General features: G+C 36.1%; 1 protein-coding gene across 1 annotated transcript; it reads right to left on the minus strand.

The window, feature by feature from the left end:
* Positions 1 to 653: 653 nt before the first annotated feature.
* Positions 654 to 6616, minus strand: LOC124386046 (cytochrome P450 2D15-like). Its single transcript, XM_046849642.1, is given in 10 exon segments — positions 654 to 1139; positions 1258 to 1399; positions 2947 to 3134; positions 3899 to 4034; positions 4130 to 4303; positions 5032 to 5192; positions 5310 to 5411; positions 5414 to 5461; positions 5583 to 5742; positions 6435 to 6616. Coding segments are annotated over 10 exon segments (1470 nt in total). The 5' UTR covers positions 6597 to 6616; the 3' UTR covers positions 654 to 942.
* Positions 6617 to 12896: the final 6280 nt, after the last annotated feature.

Below are 12896 nucleotides of genomic sequence, written 5' to 3' on the forward strand. Positions count from 1 at the left end.
CTTTAAGAGCAGAGCGGCATTTTGGGAATAGCCTGCCTCACATTTTTCTGGTATTACTGCATGTGTGAAAGACCGAGGAATATGTCATTATTATTTTCTGATGCTCATTTAGAAGTTTTTTTGACTAACCCGTAACGCATGTTGCCAAGAAAAATAAAAAAGCACGAGTCTTGGAAACCTGTCTGTGCTCATATGATTTCTGTTGCAACTGGAGTTAGCGAGCTCTCCCTTCACCCAGACTCAACACGTTACAACGGCTTGTATCTAAACAGTAGCCGACCAAGTAAGTCATTGTTCACTGTCTTCCTCCTTCCTTTCACAACTATTTTTCTTGGGAGTTTTTCTTTCGCCATCGTCGTGCGTTTAAAAATCACCACCGGTGAAGCTTTTCTCCTGATGCCGTGCAGCTCAGAATAGAGGTGAGGTGCGTTTTTTCATACCCGGTTGTTTTCAGCGTGATATATGATTCGCCTTTCCTGTAGACAGCCGGCAATTTCATTGGTCTAATGTTATGGGGTTCAGTTTTTTGGCTTGAAGCTTGTGAAACCAGAAAAAACCCAGGAATAGTAGTAGTAGGAAAAGTAGTGCCTTATAGTCTGGAAAATACGGTAGTTTGTTTTAATACATTTGCAATATTTATAGATATAAACATGTTCTGACAAATTCGACTTTTTAATCATTAGTCAAAACAGGATGCAGGTTTACAATTAGCAGTTATATTTTATATGGATAAAAGACCTCAGATTCACCTTTTATTTTTTTTTACGAATTTCTCTACGAAAAACCTCCACAAGATCGGATAAATCAGCCTATGAGAAAGTAAGTGATTGAAACATCCAACAACCCATTTTGATTAGAACAATCTAATGTGAATACTAGAGTAACTTTCACGTGTCAGAAGGACAAACTCATTTTATAAGCCATTATGAAATGATACTGATTCTACATTTCTCCAGCTGGCTTTCTCAGTCTGACTTCCATCCTGTACGGTTTGGGTGTCAGTGTTAATCCAAACACAGGAGTGAAATCTGGTTCTCCTGCATCTTCAGGCCAGATGAACTGAAAGCGGTGCAGCAGCGTGACCATGAAGAGGAAGAGCTCCATGCGAGCCAGACCTTCACCCAGACACACACGAGGACCTGAAGACAAAGACAGATACAAAAACTGATATGTTTTTTGTCTGATTAAATTAGTTCTGGTTTTGTTAAACCAAAAGTTTTAAATAAAGTAGCAAAAATTTCACTCTGGAGTGCTTACCAGCAGAAAATGGTATGAAGGCCTCAGGCTTCTCAAACTGTCCTTGATCATTGAGGAAGTTGGATGGGTTGAACTCATGAGGAAACTTCCACTGGCCTTCTTCACTTAATACAGAGGACAGGTTGGGGATGATCATAGTTCCCTGGAACATAGAATCAAAATCAAGAGATGTGCAATATGTCATCTGGCTTTTCATTTTTTTTTCTTCTCTTGTGTTTTCTGTTTTGACCACCAATGTCGCCAGAGTGTCTCCGGCCCTTTTGCCAGACGCACACTGCAAATTTTAATAGTCCTATGCGATCAAATTGTACAAACATGACAATAATGTCAGTCTGTACGACAGTCAAAAACTGATATGCACAAGAAAACAGATTCATCTGAATCAATCCGTCATTAATCCGTGACACACACAGACTCCGATCTCTCAAAGACAAGGTGTGTGGAGCAAATCATCCTCAAATGCTCCTTTCGATTCCTGGCAGAGGTTTTTTACTCGCATTGCTGTAATTGAGTAGTTTTGTGTGCTTATTCTTCTTTTAAAGGTAGTTATTAAAATCTGTAATTTTACTTTTACTGAAGTATATTTAGTTTGAAGTTTTGTACATTTAATCATATCTGTAACTGAGTAAAAAATACTAATTCAAAATAGTACAAGGGAAAAAACAAACATGCCAAACTCACAATAAAGAAAGATGGAGACGGACAAGACAGACATCAGGGATGCAGCTGAAAGCAAAATGCTGTTGAACCGAAAGTTGTTTAATTTGTGCGCTACTGTCTGACTTCTGAATCTGCATTTGTGATTTTGCTAGTTATAATAAATAAACATAACAGGGGATTTTTTTATTTTGTTTGCTCTGAAAGTGCAGAACTCACATTAGACTCAAGTCATAGACTGCAGTGTCATAAGTCATAGACTTTTTTATTATTATTTATTTTGTTATTGAACTTTAAGTTCAAATATCATAACTTTAAATGTTGTTCCTTCAATTAAGAACAAATAGTTTAAGTTTTTTATCTCCTTGTCCTCCTTTCTGAAAACCAGTCCAAGTAACAGTATTTTTACTTGAGTAGAATATTTTATTACCCTTTCCTCCCATTGGTTCTCAGTTTGACGGTTGACGTATGGAGAAGTCACACTGCAGGAAAGAGTCTGAAATCTTCTGACACTGGCAGAATTTCATTGGAGAAAATTAAAATGTAGCAACGGCTTTTAATTGGCTGTTGGTGAACGAACCAGCGATCAAAGACTACAGACTTTAGCCTAGGATTATAGGAATCTTTTAGGATTTTCAAAATTTGTCTCAGGCGACCAAATCGTGGCCAAAATCGCACAGTGTGCATTTGATTAAAGATTGATTGATAATTTTTTACTGAGTTCCTGAGAAATTTTTGTTTACAACTAATAGAGAGAGTAAAAACTTGTAAGTTGAAGACTGATTTTGTTTTACTAACATTCATGGGGACCTGAGATTTTGGTAATTATATATATTCTATTATATTATAGTTTTCTACTTTTGTACCTTTTGCACTTTTAAGAAATAAAAAACTATGAATCTTTTCTCATTTTTGAGTTCGGGTTCACACACCTCCCTATGGCTGACTGTTAGAGCTCTGATTTCTCACACTCCGGTTTGAGCCTCAACCCTGACAAGACGAATATCTGGAACCCCAAGGTAAAATGATCACCTTTGGAATGCTGTATCCCAATACTTCAGTGTCTCTTGTGGTACAGTGGAACACACTCAGAGGGGTGGTGTTGGCGATGCGCTGACACTCGTGAATCACAGCCTGTGTGTACGGCATGTCATGTCTGTCCTCAAAAGAGATACAAGCTTTCCCCTGTAGAACATCATCAATCTCTTGCTGGCATTTTTCTAGAAACAAGGCACGCATGGCGCTATTATTATATGAAAGACGGTACGAATCCGATAAGCAGAATCAGCGATGGACAAAGTACAGGTGGTCCCCAACTTACTATGAAGATGACCCCATCGTAACTTAAAAATATGGTAAGTCAAGACATGGCCAAGCCTTTCCAGGAATCTTAAAGAATGGTGATCAGTTTGGTAATATACTGTAATATGTTAATAATTAAACAAATCATCATGCACAAGTTGCTGAATGGTTTTGGAATTTACAGGGGTTGAGATTGTTCAAGTGATGCGCTTCTGCTGCTTAAAGCGAGCGCCGCTAGAAACACCTCGAACGACTCGTTGCGTCAAACATATGTCATGTCAGACATCTCTGTGGCAGATTTGCCCAGTTTCATGCAGAATTTAACATTTGCTCTTTGTTCAAAATTGCTGTCCACGACCAAATCGCAGACGTGGTAACGTCAGAATAGCACCAGTTAGCAGTATTAATCTCGAAACTTTTTAATACCACCTCATATTCAAATGACGTGTTTTCACTTTAAAGTAGTAGGAAATGTCATGTTCTTCTGAATCGTAGTGAAATAAAAAGTAAAATATTACATAATAATAGTGCAGTAGTAGAAGTAAAAGGTTCACAAAAATAAAACGACTGATAAACTTCAAATACCTAAAAAATGCACTTATGTACTGCAACAAAGAAAAATACGTTCTCGCTGTCCACCACTGCTTACATACAAAGCAAAGGACAATTTAAAATTGCTGACTTTGGATGTCTTGATGAGCCATGAGATAGAGAATCGATGTAAGGATCGTGTTCGACGTGGTCTCGGTTCCTGCTACATGCAGATTCATGATATACGTCACCAGTTGTTCTTCACTGAAAGTGGACTGAGGGTCTTTCTGCGAAAAACAATACATAATGTAACACAGTTCAGCAGAATTTCTGATTCAGCAAAACAGGAGGTTCTTCATGACCTTGATCTTCAAATACAAACCTTATCGAGTTCATCCAGATAGCAGTCGACAAAGTCTCTCGGTTTTCCCGGGACTCTCGTTGTCTTGTGCTTTTTGATCATCTTCGATGTCAACATTCTAAGTGTGGCGTAATTTTTGAAGGCTTTTTGGAAGGGAAGGGGTAAGGACCTTAACATCGGGAGTGCATCATAGATCTACAGGAAAACAGAAGTTATTTCTTTTTGTTGTAGTCTATGTATAATGAACACTACTTTACACAACCTTTTAACAGCCAGAGTGCTTTGTAAGTAAACATGAACTCTACTGACTATTACATTTTTTTTAACATAATTCAACTGTACAAAATATTTGAGTCATTATTTAAATGCATAAAACATTATAATGATTATAATTGAATCTGATGTAATACATATAATTACATTTACAAGCAGCGTTTTTGGGTTGAACACATGGCAATAGAGATTAGACATTCGGGGCATTTAGCATTTGTTGTATGAACTGTTATCTCATTATATCGAATCCAGTTGGAGAATTTAAAGCACTTTTGGCAGCTATTGTGAGGCACCAAATTTGGTTACAATGTTGCAAAAATTGTAGAAGAAAAACTGTAGTGAAAATCAAAACCAAAATCCATTGTCTTGACGTATGTCCATAAACATACTTTCAATTTAAGCTTAAATGTGATCTGATGGTGGCACTCATCCAGATGTTCTGATAGCAACATTGGCAGCACTTGACCCAGATTTAGTCTGAATATTCCTTAGGTTCTTTCCAGTCAATGTGCCAAATTTCAGAATGTAAAAATAAATTGAGACTGTTCTTCTGAAGGTTTCTTTCACTTAAGGATGCAAATCTACAAATCAATCTGATTTCCAAAAAATGAAGTGTCTATTATTATATCAATAAAATCAGAAAAACTTACCATCGCCCAAGCTCCACTAAAAAGCTTTGCATTTTCAGTATACAGACGAACGTAGACTTTAAGCTTTTCATCTCCATATTCATAGCGTGTGCCAAACAAAACCAGGTAAATGATATTTGATGCTGCATCATGGAACAAAGTTTCAGGATACAAGGAATTGCCTACAAATAAAAATGCTATGTTGATGTGCACAGTAAAACCTAAAAACATGACTTTTATTGGGCAGCTATAATCAACAGGGACTTAAATAATAATAATAAAAAAAAAACGGTTAGTACCAGCATGTTTCTCCAGTCTTACAACTAGTTGTTCAAGTTCTGTCAGAATCCTCTTCTCCATTGACTGTTTCCCCAAGCCAAAGTTCCTCAGGGTCATGAGGCAAAGCGCCGATGCTCCTTCCATTGAGGGCCGTAATCAGCGATTATGACTCCTGTTTCATTTGACATAATTCAGTAACATAATATACGTTAGAGTTGCAATAATGGTGCATGAATATTAGATTTTTTAAACCGTCTGCTAATATGGGATGTATAGTTTGCCCCAGATCTCACCTTTTCCTTCAGTTACATCTTTAACGAGGTTTTGTGGACGTCCGGAACAGTCTGCAAATTTGTTCACCAGAGCGTCTCGTACAGCATTTAAACCATTAAGGACAACAGCTGGTTTTGTTCCAAAATACAGGCTGTAAATGTTTCCATATTGTTCAGCCAACTACATGTGAAATATTAAAATTTTGTTAGGAAACACTGAGTCCTGGTTTTTGCATGTTCCTTTAGTTTCTATGCAACAAACCAGGTAATGTAACAATATAAATATAAGATTCCTTTAACTGTTTTACATTCATTTAACCTACTTGTATATAATGAGGAAGCATGTACACCAAATATAAACAGAAATGTGTCAAAGTTACATGTCTTTCTTCAAAAACCAAATTTTATTTCCTAAGGTGACAATTTAATGAAAATTGTTATGGTCAAATTACCTAGTTTGTTGCAAGTAAACCAAAAGAACATGCACGAGTCTCCGAAAAAATGGTTAAAGATATATATATATATATATATATATATATATATATATATATATATATATATATATATATATATATATATATATATAACATAACATTTTATTAAGCTAAGTGAAAAGTTCATAAATTGTATGTATGTATATTTAAGTTGCAAATATAATTGTATATAATACAAAATAAAAACATATATAAAGTCTAAATTATACATATTATTTTTAGTCTTCAGGAGCAAACTCTTATTATTATAATAATTATTATCATTTTTAAATATTGTTTTTTTTGTCAAATGAATAATTTTTGGGCAAAACAGCTACAACCCATTCATTAACTGCTTACACAATCAATCTTTTATTTTTAAGACAACGTGATGTTTTACCTTCTCGAAGTCTTTTAGAGGATTTTTGATGTTGAAATGAAACAAGTTCCCGAATAGAGGGATGGGTTGTGGTCCAGGAGGAAAGTTCTTGGGCCTCTGGATCCTGATAAAGAGGAACAGTAGGCAGACACAAAACACAACCAGAAGCCACAAGCACAGCATGATGTCTGTTGTGCTGCTGCTCTTTGCACTTCAGAATGTTTGTTATGACAACTGCTCACAGCAAATAGAGCCTGTTAATTATTTACATAGCAATTTTACAGTGCAAACCAGTTGAATCTCCATCCTATGTTTTTTTCAATTCAGGAACAGACAACAGGCAGTGGGGAATGTCCTTGTATGAGTTAAACTAGAGCTTATATGGGTCTATCCTACTTGGTAGATAACAAAATTAAGATACATTCTCTGTTGAGAGGAAGAAAAGTTGAAGTTACAATAGCAATTTTGGTGCTTGTCAAACCCGAACCCCCGCGACAACACAAAATGCTATGTTTATGTGCTCAGTAAAACCTAAAAAAATACTTTTATTGGGCAGCTATAATCAACAGGGACATAATTAATTATATGGGTCCAAGCTAAAAGCTCTTTAATCTGTCCATAAAAGAGATCTTATTAATAAACAGTGTTATATGTTTTATCTTATTGTTTTCTACATATACTGTGCCTTACACACATCTTGCACATATTCTAAATTTAAAATTACACTTATAGATCTTTTAAATACTTACTGTATAGAAGCAACAGCTTCTGCACTTTTTCACTATTTATAGCCTTTACCTACACACTTACACACACCGTATTTTTCGGACTATAAGCCAAACAAACTTCAAGCCAAAAAACTGAACCCCATAACATTAGACCAATGACATTTCGAGCGGAAGCAACGCACCTCACCTGTGTTCTGAGCTGCACGGCATCGGGAGAAAAAACTTCCATGGGGTGATTTTTAAATGCACGACGATGCCAAAGATAAACTCCCGAGAGAAATAGTTGTGAAAGGAAGGAGGAAGACAGTGAACAATGACTTTCTTGGTCGGCTACTGTTTAGGTACAAGTCATTGTAACGCGTTGATTCAGGGTGAAGGGAGAGTACATTAGTGTAGACACCTGCTTATAGACAGGTGCAGCTTATTTATGTTAAAAATAAAAATATTTGTAAAATTCAGTGGGTGCGGCTTATATATGGGTGCGCTTTATAGTCCGAAATTACGGTATATATATATATATATATATATATATATATATATATATATATATATATATATATATATATATATACACACACACAATGCATTCGAAAAGTATTCATAGCGCTTCACTTTTTTTATATTTAGTTGTTACTGCTTTATTCCAGAATGGACTAAATTAATTATTTTCTTCAAAATTAATTCTGCAAACATTAACCAATAATGACAACGTGAAAGAAGTTTCTTTGATATGTTTGCAAATTTACTAAAATAAATAAATACATTTTAAAAATGTGCGTAAGTACATTGTACCTGGTACTTTGTTGAAGCACCAATTACAGCCTCAAGTCTTTTTGAGTTTGATGCTACAAGCTTGGCACTATTTTTGGGCAGTTTCTACCATTCTTCTTTGCAGAACCTCTCAAGCGCCATCAGGTTTGATGGGGAGTGTCGGCGCACAGCCATTTTCAGGTCTCTCCAGAGATGTTCAGTCAGTCAATGCTGTTCACAGAGTTCCCTGCAGCCAATTCTTTGTTATCTTAGCTGTGTGCCTGAGGGTCGTTTTCCTGTTGGAAGATGAACCGTCACCCCAGTCTGAGGTCCAGAGCACTCTGGAGCAGGTTTTCATCATCTCTGTACATTGCTGCATTCATCTTTTCCTCGATCCTGATCAGTCTCCCAGTTCATGCCGCTGCCACCACCATGCTTCACTGTAGGGATGGTATTGGCCAGGTGATGTGCGGTGCCTGGTTTCCTCCAGACATGACTTTTGGCATTCAGGCCAAAGAGTTCAATGTTTGTTTCTTGTGGTCTGAAATTTTTTCGGGTGCCTTTTGGCAAACTCCAGACGGGCTGTCATGTGCATTTTACTGAGGAGTGACTTCCGTCTGGCCGGAGATAGTTGTTCTTCTGGAAGGTTCTCCTCTCTCCACAAAAAAAGCCGCTGAAACTCTTTAAGAGTGACCATCAGGTTGTTGGTCACCTCTATGACTAAGGCTCTTCTCCCCCGATTGCTCAGTTTGGCAGAGCGGCTACGCTTTCCAAACTTCTTCCATTTATGATGATGAAGGCCACTGTTCTCATTGGGACTGTTAATGCTGCAGAAATCTTTTTGCACCCTTCTTTAGATCTGTGCCTCGATACAGTCCTGCCTCGGAGGTCTACAAACAATTCGTTGGACTTCATGGCTTGATATGTGCTCTGACATGCACTGTAACTGTGGGACCTCATGTAGACATATGTGTGCTTTTCCAAATCATGTCCAATCCACTGAATTTACCACAGGTTGACTCACAAGTTGTAGAAACATCTTAAGGCTGATCAGTGGAAACAGGATGCACCTGAACACAATTTGAGTCTGTAATGGCAAAAGCTGTAAAAACTTATGTAAATGTGATTTTTATTTTTATTTAATTTAATTTTTTTTTATTAATTTTAATTTTTTTAATTTTAATTGTTATTATGGGGTATTGTTTGTAGAATTTTGAGGAATATATCTATCTGTCGAATGGAAAAGAGGACACAGATGCAAAACACAAGCAGAATTCAAACCTTGGGAAAGGACAAGACTATACAGTTAACAGAGCCTGTTAATTATTAACATAGCAAAAGTACAAAACAGGCAAATAATCAAATACCACAGGATGTCCAGAAGGCTGTGCACAGACGAATGTCCTCAAACATTAGTAAACATGTGGTAAATGTTTCTCCAAAACAACTTTAAACACTGATCAAGGAGCTTCCTTGAATGTAATTGTATTCACAGTGAACACTGTGTCAAAACAGCTTTATAGTGATAAAGTGATTATAAAAGGATACGTTTGTTCCTTATAATTGTAAGTTTGTCCCTAATGAACGAGCCAGTGCCGACTGTGGTGAAGAAAAAAACTCCCTGAGCGGCATGAAAAAGAAACTTTGAAATTAACTACATTAACTACGATCCAAATTTGAATTAGAGGGTGTATTTATTATTTCACACTTGGTTTCTAAACAGTGATTTTTCAGGAAAAAAGGATGACATTGAAATTGTGTGTGTGTGTGTGTGTCTAAGTGTAAGTGTGTGCCTATTAAAAGGCCCAAAATAGGCCACAATTCATTGGCCAGGAAATGAGCATGAAGAAAACAATCCTGGTTCTGTTTATGATCTAGACATCAGGCTCTTGATGAGCTGCATCTGTTGCATGAGAGAACCATATAATGATTTGATCTTTTGATAAAAATATTATATGGACAAAAGTATTGGAACAGTGGACTTTTCCAGCCATATGTGGTTCTTTCCCAAAACTGTTACCACAAAGTTGGAGGCTCACAATTGTATCGGACGTCTTTGGATGGTGGTTGCATGAACTTTTCCTTCACTTGAACTACAGTAGGAGACGCAAAACCTGTTCCAGCATCACAGTGCCCCAAATCCAGCTCTTTGAAGATGTGCATTACATGAGTTGGAGTGGAAGATCTCCTGCTATAGAGCTTGGACCTCAACTTTATCGAACACCTTTAGGATAAAATTGGAACACTGACTGCACCCCAGTGCTCCTCACCTCACCTACATCAGTACCTGACTTTATCAACACCCTTGTGGCTGAATGAATCTCAACCAATATTGGGGATAACACAGGAGGAACAAGCAAAATATCAAGCTTTTAATTGATACATAACAACTCATGGGTCAGAAATTGAGCAAGAATGACACACAAGGACTCCTGAGACTCTCCTGCGTCACGTTCAGCTTGTTTACTATTACTCAATGGAACTGTTTGGGAATTCTAGAAACGCAGAAATGTACTTCTAAAGTCTTCTTGTTGAATTTATTGGTAAAACTGTAGCTCAGTGGTTAAAATGTTGGACTTTTTTATCAAGTTGCTGTGGATAAGGGTTTCTACCAAATGCCACAAAATCTAATGTCTCAGTGTACAATATTTTCCAAACATATCTTCTGGGATTTTTTTTTGTTCTTAAAAAGATTTATATTTGTCATTTTGTCATGTCGTTATAACTCTTACTGTTGCACAGATTATAACACTCTACCTCATGTTGCTTTTTCGCACTATTATGGTCACATTCGAATATCTTCACATTTGCACTTTACAGTATTACACAGTACCATTGCGCTTCCATAATACATTTATTGTACATTTGGATCTTCCTTCCATTAACACTAACAATAATGTAAATCCCACATTGTTACATTAACATAATCAACAAGGACAAATATTTTGCAACCCTGCACCTTGGACTTATTCAGGAAAAACAATTATTTCACGGCTGAACTGTATAGTTAATGTCTTTATCTTTATTTATGATTTGATTCTCCAATTTTTAATAGGTTTTCCTATTTTATAGCCCCAGAACACCATGAAAAATTCCTTGTGCATGCAACCCATAATACTTGTTAGTAAAGACTCTGATTCCGATTAAAAGCTACCTTTTTTTGCTATTTTGGTTCGTGGATTGTCCCTTTCTCAGTACTGGGAATATAAATAATGAATACTTAGTTTTTTACTTCAACCGCTCTTTTAATACAAGCTATGGATCTTTGTTATGTTTCGTCAATAAATAAAGTAAATTTTTTTACAATTTAACAGTTAGAATGTTTGACATGAGATAATGTTTTTCGAGCGCCACTTGGTCAGTTATATCGAGCTTTCTAAAATAATACCCTTAAAAAATTCAGGTCGGTTATATAGTTTAGAAAAGTTCTTAATGGAAGGTTTGTGGAACCCAGACACGAATCAATGGACAACTACAAATTCTATCCTATATAAAAAAAAAAACTGTCCTTCTCTTCACATGTTGCTAATGTGACTTGTTCTTGTCGATTTCTCCTCTACAACAACTGAAGGATTCAACCATTTCTGTCCACACAGGCTGCCCAGGTGCTTGATCAGTCTCTTGTCATTTCAAGACTGGACTACTGCAACTCTCTGCTTGCAGGTCAACCTCTGAACATCCCATAGACCCATAGACCTAAAAAATATACAGAAAGCATTCTGGTCCTATGATTATATTCTTTTGTGGGGAGTAATTATCATAAAGCATATATTTATCTACTCCATTAATCATCTGAACTTGTGAAGTGCATGATTGTTGTGGGTCTTTACAACTGACACACATTCCAGGTTGTAACACTGTTATATAACTTTGATAACAGAGTTACACAACCCTGTTCTGCAAACTGCACTACTGTGACCTACTGTGCTGAGAAAAGGGGTCATGGAACCTGGTCATTTTTATTGACCTTAGAGCTCTATTTCCAGATTAAATGATGCCTCAGGTGCTGCTATGGAGCTCATTTCGTACCAATTGATAATTTTATTGGAGTCAAAAAATCATTTAAAGTATTGGCAGAATTTATATATTTATTTATTTCATTTTAAGATACAGTACACTTGTAGTATTTTTTCTTTATATATATATATATATATATATATATATATATATATATATATATATATATATATATATATATATATAAGAATATGTAATATAATATATTAATATATAATATATTATTATATGTAATTGTAATAATATGCTAATATATTTTTATATATAGATGTAATAATGAAATAATATTTAATATGTTATGTATAATATTAAACATATGGCATAAAATTATAATATATAATAGATATAATACAAATTTTCTTATCATAATAAATGGTTATTTATATATCAATATATTTTTATATGTACAGTTTATTTTAATATTAAACATGTTATAATATCATCATATATATCAAATCTTCTTCTTTCGGCTGCTCCCATTAGGGGGCGCCACAGTGGATCATCCACAGAAAACTACCCTGTCCTCTACATCTGCCTCTTTCAAAACAACTACCTGTATGTCTTCCCTCAACACATCCATAAACCTCCTCCTTGGTCTTCCTCTTTTCCTAATTCCTGGTGTCTCCATCCTCAGCATTCTCCTACCGATATACCCCATGTCCCTCCTCTGAACATGTCCAAACCATCTAAATCTCTTCTCCCTCAACTTGTCTCCAAAACGACCTACATGCGCTGTCCCTCTAATAAACTCATTTCTAATCCTGTCCATCGTCGTCACTCCCAACGAAAACCTCAACGTCTTCAGCTCTGCTACCTCCAGCTCCACCTCCTGTCTTCTACTCAATGCCACTGTCTCTAATCCATACAACATCTCAGGTCTCACCACAGTCCTATAAACTTTCCTTTTCACTCTCACAGATACTCTTCTATTACAAATCACTCCTGCTATCACTCTTCTCCACCCACTTCACCCTGCCTGCACTCTTTT

This window comes from Silurus meridionalis, chromosome 5 (assembly GCF_014805685.1).
Source record: "Silurus meridionalis isolate SWU-2019-XX chromosome 5, ASM1480568v1, whole genome shotgun sequence".
Lineage (NCBI taxonomy): Eukaryota > Metazoa > Chordata > Actinopteri > Siluriformes > Siluridae > Silurus > Silurus meridionalis.